Here is a 17,247-nt window from a genome sequence, read left to right on the forward strand (position 1 = left end):
ATATCTCGTTAAAGGCAGTTGTAAAACGTAACGTAAGAGTTGTTTTCATTATTTAAAAAATTTACCGATGTAATTTTACATTTTTAGAATATGCTAAATATCTGATATAAGGGTACACGAAGTGTTACAATAACTTCATACTAAATTATTTTTTTGTCGAACGTGACGACAGGTGATAAACTGTTTCGCAGTCTGCGAGTCGTATTGATAATATGACTAATCTAACCGTAACAAAAACTCAAGAGTATGCAAGGAGCGTAAAAAGGAAACAAACATGTGACTTTTCTACTTCGAGGAATCCAATTGTCGCGCGTTCGCTAAAATTATTGTTGTTACGTGACGAGATAATCGCGCGCGATGTACGACGAACGCTGTGTCTCTCGTCGGCGGAACGTTGTTTCCCGCATTTTTCGAGTGACCCATTCTCTATTTTCTGTCGCTGAATGGCTACAGCTACGTCATTCATATTATCACGCGGAGTCACGTAGGGTTCTTTCGTTTTGGCAGCGCGTTTTCAGCGGCGCGAAACACGCGGCTCTCTCGTCTAACCACGTTTCTCTGACGACCGCCGCGTTGCACTCTACGCTTTCACCGTAAATCAGAGAGCGGCGTGACAACAACTGCCGCGAATATACGCGAAGCGCAATTTGCACATGGCCAAGATTAGGTTTCTCGGTGCAACTTTAACCGTTAACTCTATGGATATTACACGCTAGCAGACGTGGAATCTTAGAGATCCTATAGCTAGAGACTCCTACTGCTATGAAAAAAAGAAAAGAAAAAAATAGAAATAATTTTTGTACCCTCGCTATTGTATTTTCTTGTATTTTTCAGCATTAAGTGTGCACAGAATCTCAAGTTTTATCTGTTTTTCTGACAAAAAAAAAACATAATTAGTCAAAATGCCGCGTCGTTGCATTGTTCTAGCGTTCTCCACCTTCCGCATGGTTCTCTTCTTCGCGGTTAGACAGCCGCAAGTTTATTTTCGGTTACCCTCGAGATTGTGCCAATGCACGCCGCGATTCTTGGGTGCGACACTGATTAATGAGTCTCCGTTCTTTTCGACGATACTCTAAGAGCCTTGCCAAATCTTTCATTTTATCATCGTCCGTTAGACGTTAGACGCTTCTCGCCAAAATAGGTCGTGACTCTTGATTCAGGATGTCCGGTTCAGACGGCAGACGTTACATGAGCGACTTTACTCTAATTAAAACTATTTTCTATTTAATCACGGATTAGTCGAAGCGACTCGTCGCAGATTGCTAAAAATATTCTGTTTGCGTCGCATTTTAATGTAATTTTGGCTAATTATTATTTTTAAATGCGGCGAGACGCACGACATTGCGACGCGACGCGCGACGTTATTAATAGATAATATTTCAATCTTCTCCTAATTTTAATGTCAAAGTCTATATAGAGAGATAAATAGTGTTTTCTTTGTAACTCTAAGAAGATAAAATTGTTCTTTGAAGTCGGTGCACTCATTTCGATGCTCCTTTAATCTCTATTACTCTTTTAATTAAATTCTCTTTTCTCCTGAAATAAAAGAAGTAGGTATGTAAAAAAAAAACAGAATTTGTGTAGATTACTACTTTATAATATTCAACATCAGTCTTCCTTTTCTCTGTTATTTCAACTTGTCTAAGCATTTTTTACTCAACTGTGCACTTAAAAGAGAATGACAAAAGTTAACGTTAATCGATATTAGTGCTAACGAACTCAGAATATTGCACTGATTAAAAAATAGTATTCTTCGAGTATTTATGTGTTGAATCACAATGATAGTTATTACTCATTCACTCATTTTCGCACAAGTTCTGTCAAAAACGTACGCAGATCGGCGACACGAGTTACAGAGGCTGAGAAACGATACCGTTTCGCGCGACGTTCATTGGCAGTCTTCGGCATCACGAGACGCTCGATAAGAAGGATGCCTCACGGTTGATCGATTAGAAAGTTTCGCTCGTGTTCGCCAATAAATTCGTCATACGAATCGCGAGCAGCGCGCGAAATCAATTGTGAAATTTCATTCGTGGCGCCATGAATCACGGAGCACTCGCGTTCCGTCACTGATACATCGCCAGGAATATTTTTGGCTGCAATACTTATTGGTGTTCGATAGTTACAAGGTAGGAGTTGTTACAAGATGCGAATACAATCTTTGTCTTGTCATCTTGGCAGATCGCGATAATTCGAAGCCATCGCCACTGTTGGCACTGCGTAGAGAAGAATTGAAGAAGTTTTGAGAGCTATGTTTTATTTTGAAAAAAAAAAAGATTATTGGATATAATCTTATCTTATCACAATATTTTAATATAAGAACAGAAATTAGCGTTTCCTTACTTCTTACGCTTTAGTATAGTTATGCCTTTTAATTGAAAATATTTCTAGAAATTATATTAATGTAAGATCGCGAAGAAATCGTTTGAGCGTTATTTCTTGATATTTTCAATACACTTTCTAATATTTCTCCAAGATTTATGACCTTTGTAAAACCATCGATAAGCTTTGCATTTCAATTGGCCTTTTATATTGGTCGCGGTCTATATCTCGAGATAGGATATCTCTCGAGAAATGGCCGCGCCTTATCGCGGTTTCAAGGTATTGATAATCGGTCATACATGCATTCGTCTTGGAGCTCGTATCTTCCTCGGTAGTGGTTTATCGCTCGCGGTATATGTCACTCTTTTATTTTGCATTGATTTACCCGAGGTCGCGAAACTTCTCGCAGTCGTCAATCGGAATACTTTTCGATCGCTATATTTACTTCCTCGATCGCTCCGGTTTGTTATTCGACATTCACGAACAATCTGTACGAGTGATAATTTTATTCGCGCGCGATGATTAATGGCCCATCGTGGACGATGATCCGTCGTGTCGAGAGATCGCAGTTTTCTTCCGCGCGTGAGAGGGTAACGAGAAAGCTCTTCTACAGTTTATCCCCCGCGACCCTCCCAAGGAATGCTCTCCGCGGATAGGATACGGCAGTGAACGAGGGAGACTGACGTAGGCACGTAGAAATAAAACAGACTGTCCTCGTTATCGGAAGCAAACGAACGCTTTTCGAGACTTTCGGAAATTCGCGAGTCTGCTGACGAGCCTCCTCGAGAACGCTACGTGGACTCCGCAACTGAAAGTTATATACCCGACGGAATTCCTCATTAAGCTGCAGAATGCAGAAATGTGTTTGCGACGCGTGACAACGAACCCGGCAGAAATGTGTGATTTTCCAAAGCGAAGCAACTTACTTCAGATATTTCCGCCCATCTATACGATCTCGTATGTTTTTCGTGTGTCCGAACGGACTTGCGCTTACAGATAACAATTAATCTTAAAAAGATAATGCGACGTCTCGGAGGAATTATCTCGCGCTGCTGCACGCCCGTGACTTTCCGGTATGTTCCTTATCGTTTACGCAAGTTGATACAGTTTTTCATTTCATCACGACACAGTGCGTCTAATAACACGCCGATGTTGCCCTCGGTGGATCGGATTGCGGTGTGTATCTGAATCTGCATATACAAAACGTCCTGTGGAAATTTACCGAAAGCTGCGTGGATAATCGGGAACGACACGCGTTGAACACTTGGCGCATACCTGATTCGAGTCGCTTCTATTTGCCGAGCGAAAAGGGATCGCATAAACAAGCCGGACAGGCCAACTCGTGTGACGAAACGGTATCTCGTGGATAAAATGATCATTTTACATTCAACAAGTGCGTCAGATCGGGACCGCTCGAAACGTTCATATTTGCACATCACGTGCGCCTGTAATGAGAAACATTAGGTCCGTTTTCTTCAGCTATTCTTTAGCACTTGCAATGGATTGGACGAGTACGTGACCGTGTATTGCAGGTGAGGGAAGCGAACCGATTAAAATTAGCGAAGGAATAAAAGCGCAGCTACGATGAGTCCTGCATAAGTGGGATAGTTCGTTAAAAAAACAATGAATTAGTTGCCCACGCTCGCGATTATTTCTCATTATTCCTAATTATACGCGATTAATTGGAGCGGATTCGACATTGATCTCCGTTCCATGGAGTATAAGAACGAGAGAACGAGGCTGTTAAATAACAACCAGCGAAATGCATCCTTCTCGTCCTTGCCATCATCGCAAGGATCCGGCAGAACGTACGGGTCTCTTTCTTCGACGTGCCAACAAGCCATTCAATCGTTTTGGAGCAGGAGCAAACAGGTAGACGATACAGCGATTTGTACGTGTTGAACATTTTATGGAACATTCTTATCATATCTATTTTCTCGCCGAATACAATATGAATAGGATATATGATATACAATCGTCTGCTTCAATTCTTAAAAAAGTGGCTTAAGCTATTTATTTTTCGAGACAATCAATTTGCATATCTTGTATTAAAAAGGAAAATCTTCGTTAATTCAACTTTATATATTTGAGATACTTTTAATCTTCTTAATCCACTCTTGCAAATGTGATTCACACATGACGATGCAAATCAGAACACGCTCAGTTTTCTCTCAGTCCATTTCCCTAAACATTGGCGGATGTTGCAGCCAGTCTCCGGAAACGCTCAAGCGGAGCTTCATGAATGAAACTCTTTCGCTCCTTACTACGACGAGCGTGCCAAGATTTAGTCGGGATAGCTCTCGTGATAAATGACATAGGCAACAAACCGCGGTGTCGAAAGACGTCTCTTACGAGCTGACAATGGTGACAGTTCGTGGCAGATTCGGTGTCTCAGATAATAGCATTGCGAACATCGCGTCCATTTGGATAGAATTTCCAACGTAAACAAATCATGCGGATTCATACGATTGGCGGTATTCGCGATTCATTTCGAACACGACGAATACTATACTATTTTCGCCGGTATTCACAACGTCGATGTTTATACCGTTAGTCGGCTCGGAATAAATAGCATTAGATATTTTAACTCACTCGATGTTTTCGTACTCGGCGTAAATCGCGCAGGAGATGTCGAAATTACGAATGTTGAGTCAAAATTACATGTACTTTGAAGACGGATGCCTTCGTCCGACATCAAAAATCGTCTTTGGCGTACCTACAAAAATAATTCCTAGAAGTTTGTGGTTTAAAACGTCTTTGTTGGAAATAAATGATTTTTGTCTATAAATTATATTGTCTTGAAATGATCTATATAGACTTATTCATTGCAAAAAATGCATGCTCCGATTTAACATAAACAACATATTGCAAAAAATAATTCTTAGTTAGAAGTGACAATAACCCAAGGATGTAGGTATGTTTAGAAATATATTTCGTCGCGCATAAACTATTTGCGACAATTAATTTGATCTTGTGCCAGATCAAGGCTAATTAATGAATTTGTACTACTTGCACGACGACATGGTTTATATATATCACTTATGTCAGAGATTCTTGTAATTATTTATTTGAATAATTCTGGAATAATTCGAATTTTTCTTTTACTGCAGCTTGAATTTACTATAATCCAATAAAGCGCTTATTTTTTTATAAAAGAATATTACATATATTTGTTATACAGAATTTTGTGCGGATTTGAAAGTATGTTACACGAATTAGTTGTGCAAATGGATAAATTATGTAACGTAGTGGGAGCAGGGCATCATATACATAATCTTTGTCACATAATTATAAACGCTTCATCGGTTTTCAATAATGTCTAGCTATCAATATACTTAACTTACCTTTTACACGCGATGTGTAGTAGCGACGTCTCGACGACGGGAACAGGAACGTTATTTGTGATATAAACGGATACAGTATCGGTAACTTCATACAAGAGCTATTAATAATATCAACTTGCATCTGCAATAAATTCCAATAGCAATATGAAACCTGGAAGGTGATAATAAATAAAATTATATCAGATATTTTTATTCAAAACAAAGGAGTAACGCTTTAATTACCGTGAAGGAATAATATCCGCAATTGCATACATCCAAAACTGTTAACTTCAGCATATATTACAACGTAGTATATTTTATGTGCGTCAACGGTGATGAATTTTACAATTCGATGTTGGTCCATTTCGCAAACATTGCTATCAAATTTTACGATCGTTCCTCGTCGCCTATCATATTTATTGATCGTATGTACCTATCGTAGTATGTCATATGGACGACATGACGCCCTATCAATGTCCAAACGTTGAGCGTTTGCAACATTTATCTAGTCAGCACTTCGAGTTTAAGATTCGTGACACAAAATATAAAATTTAACGTTCCAAATCCAATTAAAGTGTTCTACGCAACAAAGATCTTGATCTTTTTAAGAACTTAAAAAGTTATTGTTAACGATAAAAATAATTAATCTTTCGGAAGTTCTCTTTAAAAAGTGAGTTGAAGCAGCGTTGTACCGAACCTTTCGTTGGAGAATTTTAAACTAAACTTCAAGTGTAGGGAACTTTTCTAACAATACCTCTCAATTGAGCTTGATTTCCAGGATGTCATTCCAAAGCGAAAATCAACTCACAAAAATTAATTTATTTTTTCTTTTTGTTGTTCTGTTTAATCAGGCGAAATTCAATTCGGTGAGAGCTTATCGTCGAACGATCCCGCGAGAGACGATAGTGTTATTAGCTCGCCACGCTTTGCTGCGCATCGCGACATCGGTACGGCAATGGTGATACTGTTCTGCCGAACGACATCGCGTCATTTCGTTTTATGAAGCGCAGTAAAGTTCCACGTACACAATTAATTAGTTTACCGAGAGCTTTAATTGGCCGGGATTAACGCGAGAACTAACCGCGGCAAGTGCCTCTAAAAACAAACGCGTTCAAAGCAAAGAAGTATTCTTTGGCAAACGTTTTGGAGTCGATCCTCTTTCATTTTATCATTCGTTTATATTCTAATTAATTCTATTAAATCCGCAGATTTATGTGCGTTATTACTGTTCTCTTAAGACGCACATAATATCTGCTGTTAGAATGATGGCAAAAAATAGTCAAAATTGAATGCATAAAAAGAATTGGACTAAATATTAGAAAATTTAAAAAATCTATACAATTTCATCTCCAATTACTGTTTGAAGTATTGCCGATTAATATTCGATTTTTTATGGCAATTATATTTAAAATATATGTACAACTTTTTTGTAAACACTCTGTTTTGCAATGTCTCGTAATTTCTCTCCTACATATAGCTAATTCTTGACTTGCTGTTCATCACGTGACAATCATGCTAAAACATTTCTCTGATTACACTTTGACACTTCCGTTGTTTGATCAGTTTCTCATGATGAGGCAATGATGCAACTTCCCACTTATTTCGATCGCACGTATTTCACAATAAATAAAAGTTCGATTGACTCGCATTATTATTTACGTAATGTATTTATCGCACGAGGCAAACCGAGAGTTTGTCCGTGATTCAATTATGTATGCTTCCCCGACAAAACATTAGTTTTTAATCGAATTTTTAACTGGGTCGAGGGGCGGATATACTAATGGACCTAAGCAAAAATAAAATTCGCCATTTTATCGTCATCCACTTATCATGGTTTATTGCTTAATCGCCTTAATCAAATCGCCGCCGCGCCAAATCCACAATGTGTAACCGTGGGGATTAACCGCGGAAGATTACAGTGTAATTATGTCGGTGCCGCATAGTACCCTTATCGCGAATCAGTGACGTCATTGACACATCATATTTCTCTCGCTATTATCTCGAAATATATATATTTCTCTCTCTCTCTCTTTCTTTGCGACCAGAACTTCGTTCTAAACAATTCTGCACGAATTCTGATGTAACGTACTTTACAGTACACTTACAGCAGCACTTATTTTTCTGTATGAAATATATAAGCGACATAGTAGCAATACTTTTTTTAATCATTTTTTTCAGTATTAAAAATTAAGAACTTGCAATTTTATTTTGCGTATCTCACTGCGCATTATTTTCAAATAAAGGCATGTAGCGAAACATTCGTATAACAAAAGTCTGTTCTAATTTCGACATAAAGTTGAGCCATTTAAATCATAAAGAACGATTGCGAATTTTATCTTCATTATCTTGCACATGAAGACATGAACTATCTTCAAAAGGCTTTTCGTCATAATTAAACTTCAAAAGTATCTCAACGTTGCATTATCCCTCGAATATTATTTCTTCGTTTGTCACCAAATTAATTGTATAGATTCTGTTTATGACAGTTCTAACCATGTGTTTCAATATTGAATTAAAACAGCGACATGCCACGTGAAAGCAAAACAATTTCCGAACCGAAAAGCTGACGACACACAGCACGCGCCGTTACGCGATTCAATGTATATGTACACAAATTTAAAGAGATCCCACCGCGATATATAAATGTCGCGCGATGTATCCGCTGAACGTTGTTCTCGAGCGATTTGCTGGCGTCATTGGTGTCCCGCTCGGTCACAGTTCCGAGTCGACATTCTGCCATTGTCTCCCAACGACGAGAAGTCGCGCGAACGAGTCGTGAAGCCGCTGGTCGTCGGATCAGCGAAACCCGATCAACTGGACCCGGATGACCACGTGAAATTTGGAAAGATGCTGCGACTCACCACTCTGTCCAGGGTCCGTTTCTCACGGTACATCGATAATCCAAAATAATCTGACGGTCGGTTTTTCCTCGGGGAGGGATTTAACTATCTGTGACAGGGATCGAAATTGAGATAGCAGTAAGTTTGGGTCCTTCGATGCTGGGGAGAATACGCGAGAAATAATATCTATACTTGATCGCAATCGACTTCGCGTACACTTACCCAGTCTCGGAAATTTAACTTACAATTAGCTGAATTGTACTATTTTCAGTTTTAATCAATTAGCTGTTTTGACCATCATAGTCAGCGATCTGATAAGAAATTAGAAAAAGTTATTATTGTATTTTAAAGTTATAGGCCTATACTTATTACAGGTTCTTTAAGAAGCGCTAAGTCGTTTTAAATTATTGAGACACATATCCATAATTTCTTCACAAATTAACACATTGCGTTTTTAAATTATATTTTTTAAGAAAAACTTCATAAATTGTTATGAATCGCCTGTATCTAATTTATTAATCAAATTATATTGCATTGCGTTTTTAAAAAAACCATGTGTTTCTTTTTGTAAAAAAAACTCATTTGTTCTAAACTTATGTAAAACGTTAATACATTTATTATCATTAAATTAATACATTATATTATTCTAAAATGGTCGACCTCTTTTCAAGAAACATTTGAATTATTTTAAATTCGTACGAGTTGTTCTCATCATATCAATGACGAAACCACTTTCCATACAATAAAAGATGCAGTCAAACATTAAAATTCGGTGATTCTACATGTGTGCGTGTTTACTCAGCAAGTGAAGGCCGTTTTCGATTTTCGTGCTGAATAGACAGTTCGAAGAGAATGCCATGCAGAAGGACAGAGACAAACGTATTAGAATCGCGGCAGCGTTCTTCTGCGATAGTTTCGACGAAGAAGACGACGAAGAGAAGGAGGACAAAGCCCCGCTAACGAAAGAATCGGAGAAAGTTTTCTCGCAAAGCACCACAAACACGAAGGTTCTCTCAAAGTTGGTCGCCCCTGATCCTGAACTTGCGACTTCCACCTTGTACGTGGAAGATCGCGCCTTTAAACGCTTGCAATCGTCCAAAGACTCATCAAACAATGTGGGCGAACACGCAATACCAGGTTGTTATAACGCAAGAAAAAAATATAACAGGGACAGTGATGTGATTTCGAAAGTTGAAACGCGAAGACTGGCAGTGCCGGTGACGGGTTTCGACAGTATCTTTCCTGCGTCCAAGCACGAAGAAGTTATCGCAAAGGAGTCATCTGCGAGGTTTCAATCTTCATTAATCGAAGACTGCTCAACGCGAAGCCTGGCAATGCCGATGACAGATTCCGATAGTATTTTTCCTGCGCCCAAGCACGAAGATGATGTCACAAAGGAGTTATCCGCGAGGTTTCAATCTTCATCAATCGAGGACCCAGCGCGCGCTTATACGAAATCAACTGCTGTGGACAGATCGAAACATTCTCAATTGACGCCCGACTTTTTAGAGATTCCTTCAGGATCTAGCGAACACTGTCGTTTTTCAACATTATCAGAGCGTTCGACAAGTGCCGAAGAATCCTCAGATGTCGGGAAAGTACGCGATATAGTGCCACAACCTTCACTGATAGCCACTGTGCGAGATAGTTTCGACGAGAAATCTAGCAAGAACAACGGTCGCAGGTCAACGTTGCCGATGACAAGCTCTGATTTGAACCAACCTATTTTGCAAAGCTTGACGACCGAGGCCAGCCAGAGGTCGCCGACCTTCCAAGATATCCTAGCCGGCACCAGCGTGAATCCAATCCGGAAGTCCAGCATAGCAAACGCGGCTATCTGCTCGAGTCTGGCGCCGAGCTTGCTCGGAGCTATCCCCGGTGTGCCGAATTCCCTCTTGCCGAACGGGGACTACAATCTGCAGCGAAGTGCCACGTTGTCGAATCTGTCAACCGCTTCCTCCGCCATCAGTGACGACATTTCCATTGGTAGAACGCGTCGCGGATTGAGGTCGTTTCTTCGTCTTCACATACCCGAGCAGCAACCCACGACCTGGCACGACACCGACGAGGACTACCATCCTCCCTTGCACAATCATCACCATAATTATCACGTGTTCTCGCATATTCACGTACCCACCATCACCTTCACGGCACCGGCCACCGACGGTATCGGTCGCAAGTTTAACTTCGCCATCCGAAGGCACTCACAGGCGGTTAGTGTAAAGCCAGGCTGCACGTCGTTTCGACATTTTCATTAACATTTCTTCTTTTTATTAATATCCATTGAGAATGTGCCACGAACCATCTTTTTAATCAAGTAAAACATTTCTGAATTGGAAGAAGAGCTAAGTAGCATAATATAGAATATTAACAAGTAATTTTCAAAGATTAATGTAGATTTGTAAAACCTATTCTAAGTACGAAGTTACACCCAAAATAGGTCGTACAAATTGTGGATTTATATTCCATTCTTGGCCTGAATCCTTTAAATAATTAACAGCCCTTAGGAATTAATTTTAATATTTATTAAAAGAATGGCGTGAAATAACCAGGTTATGTTGATGAAACCGAACAAATGAGAATTAAAACGTTACTTGTCGTTACTTTATCGAGCATATTGAAGCCAAGCACGGCGATGGTATCACGTGTCAGATTGACTAGACGTTGACACAAGTGTCTCTATAACATTTGATTTGATTAATTTGTATAATAGCACATGCTCTGGTTAAAATAATTTACGCTTTATTGATAAGCCTGTTTAAGATCGAACCGAGTCGAAACGATGACGACGTTCTTGTCGCGAATAATAGAACGTCAATTGTTGCAATTGCAGGCCACCGAAGAGTGTCAACCGTTGTAAACGTAACTTGAGCCTTTATCTTATCGGAACTGTTGGATTTGTAACTGGCAAGATTAATCCGCGCGAGCAGGAACCGAATGTTACGGTCGGTAATCTATCTAATAATTACCTCAGAGAATGATTGCTTTGCGTTATCATATTAATACGAATTCAATAATTTGACGAAATATTATGGAAAGATTATCAAAGTTGAAAATTTGGACAATTAAATCTCAAACTAAATGTCTAAGATGTTGTATATCTTCATGAAACATATTAATCCTGCCATTATCTAACTATCTCACTAAAATTCTAAAAGTATTTTTTAAATCTCGAGATAGACATACAAAATCCACTTAAAGTAAATTACACTTTAGAAATTTTTTAACCACGAACCGTTCACGATTTTGAAACTATTCCTGTACCTTTTAACTTAATAACGGAACTACGATCGATAGATGATTTGATATTCAATATCGTAGACGACGTAGACTAATATCCGTGGTATGGATAAAACGCATCAGTCTTACGTGTCACGGAAAATTTTGGAGAGACTTACGTAACGCCAGGTGCCACGTACGTGCACACATAATGGAATCTTGCCCGACTCGGTTCTGTCATCGATCTTGATGGCTAATGCCCGCGCTATATCTGCCGACGCTCGCGAATTAACACTATCTCCGATGCAAAGCGTGCATCAGTATCGTCCACCGTGGTACGTATAACAACCCATACCACTGCCAGATATTTCAGCGTAGTGACAAAATCAGCCGCATGAAATAGAGCTGATCTAATATACCCCTATGTGTGTGTGTGTGTGTGCGCCTGTATACGTTTGCACGCCCGCAACATCGGATTTTTATTCAGTAGAGTTCGGGCCGTAGTAAACGACGAATGGTGCTATAATTCCTGTAAGAGACTCCAGACATTGAAAAAATTCCCTTAGGATAATTTCGACTCGAAAATCAATGCGGAAACATGTTTCAAAGTTTCGACTTTGCATTAGAATTCGGATTTCTAGCAGATCGCTCCTTTTGTTTTCTTTTATCAGGTATCTATTCATTTTTAGTTTAAAATGTGAATTATCAGCAGCGCTCAAAATCTGGATTTAACGTTAACAGAGTTCATACGATTTGTGTAATTTATAACTCGTAGCAAAGTTTAGTGGCAAAGCTATTACTATCGCCGTTCGACACGCGAGAGAGGCAGAGGACTTTCGCATCGAAGGATTACAAGTATATAATCCCGTCATGGTGTATTTAGCGTTATCTTCTTACATACCGTAAATGCCAAGTCAATTTACGCGTATTAGGTTGCGTAGATTTTATCGATAATATAACGTCAGCGAAATGTCATTAACTGTTGCCGCAGGATTAAAAGAAATATGGACGCTATTTGCTACAGGATTATATCTCTGTTCAATGTTTAATGGTACATTTTAACTGTAGTAACATCTAGAGTGTTGCAACATCTGATATATGTATGTAATTCCGCAATGCAAAACTCGGTGCGCAAAGCATTACAACAGATTCGATTTTAATCTGATTTTACTGTAAGTATTGCCCGAGCGTGAAAAATTTCTGTCACTAATCAACTTATAGACTGTGCATGGAAAATAACGTGAGTGCTGAACAGATGGCAAGAAGAAAATTGGACGGAATATTTTAAACAAAACGAAGAATCGTAACGAGAAAAATGATGTACGTACACAATCATAAAAGACAGAAAAATAATTAACATAACAAAAAGCAATGAATAATAAATACTAAAGTCAGTTTAGTATTTATGAAGCATAAAACAAAAACTTGCTTTCGAATTTTTATTTCTTTTATTCTGCCTTGCATCTGCGGTCTACATTAACTAACTTTTCGTCGCTAACTTTTCGTCGCTCAGCTACTTTTGCCATACACGTGATCGTTCCTTATCATTCACGTGTGTCGCTCACTGACCCAGATTCCATTCTGCAAAATTGAGAAGCGCAAGCAGAGCGTTCTCCATTTCTCCTGTCGCGAATGGAGAACGCGCGCCCCGCTTGCGGTTGCAAATTAATTGTAAGTTGAAGCGATTACAGTTAATACGCAATTACTTTCACGCACGCTCACTGTTGTCGTACGTCTATCGCCGTTAAAACAAAACATTATTAAATGTTATATCGCTCGAGAACAGAGGAAAAACTCGGCTGCATAATGCCGATCTTTGTTTCAATCAGAAACGGAGCGAGAATATGTCCTTTTATTTCAGTTTGGAGTTAAAACTGGATGTCTTACAAGCGCAAGTTTCAACAAAGAAACCCGAGAAGTATGAATCAGAATTTCGGAGATCTCAAGGGAATGTATTTTTCAGTTTATTTGAGTTTGCTTGAGATTTATGTCACAGAGAGAACGAGATTGCCCTCCGATGATCCAAAATCGGCGCTTGCTCCGCTGCTCATACATCTCGATAACTCGAAAGCTTATCTCTGTAATATATTGTAGCCCAGCTGCACCATTCGCGTCGAATATTTCAGCATAATATATTCAGACTAAAAATAGTCATAGATAAAATTCAGATAAACCCAAGGAGATCCAAAATTCTTTAAAATCATTCAATTTTCTACTCGACAATTATGATAATTCTGAATAATTGATAAATAAATTGAATGGTGCATTCTGCTATATATTTCGCACATATGTATATGTTTTTTCTGTGAACGACGATTGAATTTACCTAATCTGTGAGTTTTTCTAATGAACTTTTAATAACAGCGACAAAAATCGAACGTGACTGGTCGAAATTTAACAACGATTTCTTTTGGCTCTTTTACAGACATTGCATCGGACTGACTCGATGGTATCGCTTTGTTACCGATCACTCGCGAGCTATATCACAGATGATAATCTCGTCGGACTGCAGAACTTCCTCGAAAATAAGCGAGTGCAGGTCGACGACAGAGATGAGGTAAGCGTGAATCGCTCGAAAAAATTTCCAAAGATCACTCGACCGTGACCAGAAATTCTAGAATAAAATTATAATAGCAGTCGATATAAATAGACGATAAAAGTCTTCTCAGCAAAAAAATTTGAAGAAGAAATAAATATAAAAATAATTTATGCTAGATAATCTCTCTGAATTAAATAGCTACATGATTCATGAAGAGCAGTATTCTTGTATTCACCGTGTTCGAGCCGTCGAACCTTCTTTAACAAATTATTCTCTTACGACAGAATGGTAGCACCGCCCTCATCCTTGCAGCAACCAAGGGAAAAATACACTTCGTTCGAGAGCTCATCAATCATGGAGCGGACGTCAACGCTGAAGACGCGGTTGGTATCCGTTGATTGTAATCGTAGATCGTTTGATTATATGTAATAAATAACAATTCCAATATATGCACGTTTCTGTATAATTTCTCAGGATAACTGGACAGCGTTGCTGTGTGCGGCAAAGGAAGGCCACACTGAGATTTGTCTCGAATTGCTCGAGCATGTTGCCGATTTGGAGCATCGAGATATGGTCAGAAGAAGTTGCATACTTTACTAGTCTGGCGTAATGCCATTAATGCAAATCTGTAACTGGAGTCTCGTCATATTTGCAAAAATTCCGTTCTCTTTCGTCATACATACCAAGAGTTTTAATGCTATCGTCTCTCATTCATCGCCAAAAGTTATTTCCATTAATATATAGTTTTATTAAAATTTTCAATATATTATAAATGTAACATATTAAATTTAATAATATTTTAACGATTTATACGTTTTTTGTCGATTAATTTACATTCTTTTAACAAAAAAGTATATAAAATCTAATAGAAGAGTTTATTTAACTATATAGACGTCTGTGTAAAAAATTAGCGCTTTTATAGATAAGAAATCGAAGGATCGAAAGTTCTTTTATTGCAGGGTGGATGGACGGCGCTCATGTGGGCGACATACAAGGGTAAATCGGCGACGGTGACGATGTTGCTGGGGCGCGGGGCTGACGTCAACGCGCATGGAAATTTTCATATATCCTCATTAGTATGGGCTGCTGGCAGGGGTTACGCTGATATAGTGAAAGATCTCATTGCTCATGGAGCGAAGGTCAATGTCGGCGACAAGGTAATTGTCGGTGGACGTACCGCAAATCGATGGCCATCGCTTCGCTCTCGAGATACTTATACTCAATTTTTTCAGTATGGTACGACGGCACTCGTATGGGCGTCGCGCAAGGGAAATGTAGAAATTGTTGATATGCTTCTTAAGGCTGGAGGGAATGTCGACACAGCAGGCATGGTAAGATCAATATACCTTTAAAAAATATAATATGCGGAAGTGATGGCTTCTCTCCAAGTTGATAAAAAATAATATGGTAAAAATAGAACGCCATATATAACCATATACATGATTATACAGATTTCTTTCTTATTCGCATAAATTTCTTATAGGATATTTTAATTTAAACCAAGGTTGGCCACGTATGCCAGCCATTTACATATATATAATTGTCGAGTCAGCGTATCTGTTGTCTATGTGTCTATGTTCTACGTGTTCTGTTTTATTTATTATATTAAATTATAACGCTCGCGGAACAGTAAGTCGTCCTCGTGAAAGAGAAAGCAAAGCTGAAACCGACGTGCACCGACGTATACCAATTAGTTGTGCGGATCTTGTCAAATCCGAGACTCATCTATTACATTATATTTATGTCATATTAATAATAACTTGACACTACATTCTTATCACGAAAAAGAAATATTTGAATATAATAAGAAATATTTCAGAACTTTTCCAACTTTAATATTAGATTATGAAGATAATTTTTAACATTTATACGTGCTTTTAACAACTTTCTTTGCAGTATTCATGGACTGCTCTGGTCGTGGCAACCCTCGGTAATCATGTGGAGGTGGTATCGTTACTATTGGAGCACAAGCCCAACGTGAACGCTCTAGACAAAGACGGTTGCACCGCCCTAGCAATTGCCTGCCGTGAAGGTCATCACGAAATAGCGAACGCCCTTTTAAATGCCGGTGCATACGTTAATATTCAGGATCGGACCGGCGACACAAACCTAATCCACGCGGTTAAGGGTGGCCATCGGGGCGTGGTGGAATCACTGCTGAAAAAATACGCAGACGTTGACATTGCTGGAAAGGTATGACTCGACTTATTTTTCTCCATACCCGCGTATCTTCCTCGAAGATCGACTTGGAAAAAAATTATTTTTTTCACCGAGTATTGCGGTTCCAAAATATTGATCATTCCGATAAGCCAGATTATTACGCGCGTCGAATTTCATGTGGTGGAATAAACTTGTTAAAGTAATCTAGCGATTCGAGTCGGTATTGTGGACACTTTAATAAGAGCCAATCTTGTGGTATCGGATCTTGTGGTATCCCTAAGCCACTTCGAGCTAGGTTCGTGCGTGACATCCCCCGTGGTTACTTTCAAATCGTTCCAATCGAACTAACCATCCCATCCGTATATATTTTAGGATAAAAAAACCGCAACTTACATAGCAGTAGAGAAAGGCAATATACCGATACTCAAATTATTACTAAACGCTAACCCAGACCTGGAGATTGCTACGAAAGACGGCGACACGCCTTTATTACGGGCGGTAAGGTCGCGTAACGGCGAAATCGTGCAATTGCTTTTAGACAAAAAAGCCAAGGTCTCGGCTACGGACAAGAAGGGTGATACTGTACTGCACATAGCGATGCGCGCGCGATCAAAAGCGATCGTCGAGATACTACTGAGGAATCCAAAGAATAGCCAGTTATTGTACCGTCCGAATAGACAAGGCGAGACCCCCTACAACATCGACGTCAATCATCCTAAGACGATGCTTGGACAGATATTCGGTGCTCGTAAGTTAATCAGACACATGTCATTATTAGTGTCATACGTTATTACAAGTAACTCAACTTACGATATGTGAAGAACACGCGTTGAATGTCTTGACG

The 17,247-nt window shown here is 39.1% G+C and overlaps 1 protein-coding gene and 1 long non-coding RNA gene across 8 annotated transcripts in view; one reads left to right on the forward strand and one right to left on the reverse strand.

The window, feature by feature from the left end:
• The window catches only part of Arms (Ankyrin repeat-rich membrane spanning), a 33,915-nt gene that overhangs the window by 7,547 nt on the left and 9,121 nt on the right, over positions 1-17,247 (forward strand). For 2 of the 7 annotated variants that reach the window (XM_071699448.1, XM_071699447.1), the window contains 7 exons: positions 14,130-14,261; positions 14,528-14,626; positions 14,718-14,816; positions 15,203-15,400; positions 15,476-15,574; positions 16,140-16,436; positions 16,776-17,151. In XM_071699448.1, coding sequence (XP_071555549.1) covers positions 14,151-14,261; positions 14,528-14,626; positions 14,718-14,816; positions 15,203-15,400; positions 15,476-15,574; positions 16,140-16,436; positions 16,776-17,151 — 1,279 coding nt within the window. In that variant the 5' untranslated portion in view covers positions 14,130-14,150. Of the gene's footprint in view, positions 1-1,828; positions 2,130-2,551; positions 4,195-7,879; positions 8,534-9,323; positions 10,699-14,129; positions 14,262-14,527; positions 14,627-14,717; positions 14,817-15,202; positions 15,401-15,475; positions 15,575-16,139; positions 16,437-16,775; positions 17,152-17,247 lie in introns of those variants that run through there. The other 5 variants (XM_071699450.1, XM_071699446.1, XM_071699445.1 and 2 more) reach the window with 5 other exon arrangements.
• On the reverse strand, positions 4,211-6,771 carry LOC139768850 (uncharacterized). The gene is made up of 3 exons (XR_011717444.1): positions 5,889-6,771; positions 5,667-5,817; positions 4,211-5,038 (listed from the first exon to the last, which is right to left on the reverse strand). It is a non-coding gene; the product is annotated as an uncharacterized lncRNA (long non-coding RNA).

Source organism: Temnothorax nylanderi, unplaced genomic scaffold (genome assembly GCF_030848795.1).
Source record: "Temnothorax nylanderi isolate EJ_2023f unplaced genomic scaffold, tnyl_v1.0 TNYL_tig0018_pilon, whole genome shotgun sequence".
NCBI lineage: Eukaryota > Metazoa > Arthropoda > Insecta > Hymenoptera > Formicidae > Temnothorax > Temnothorax nylanderi.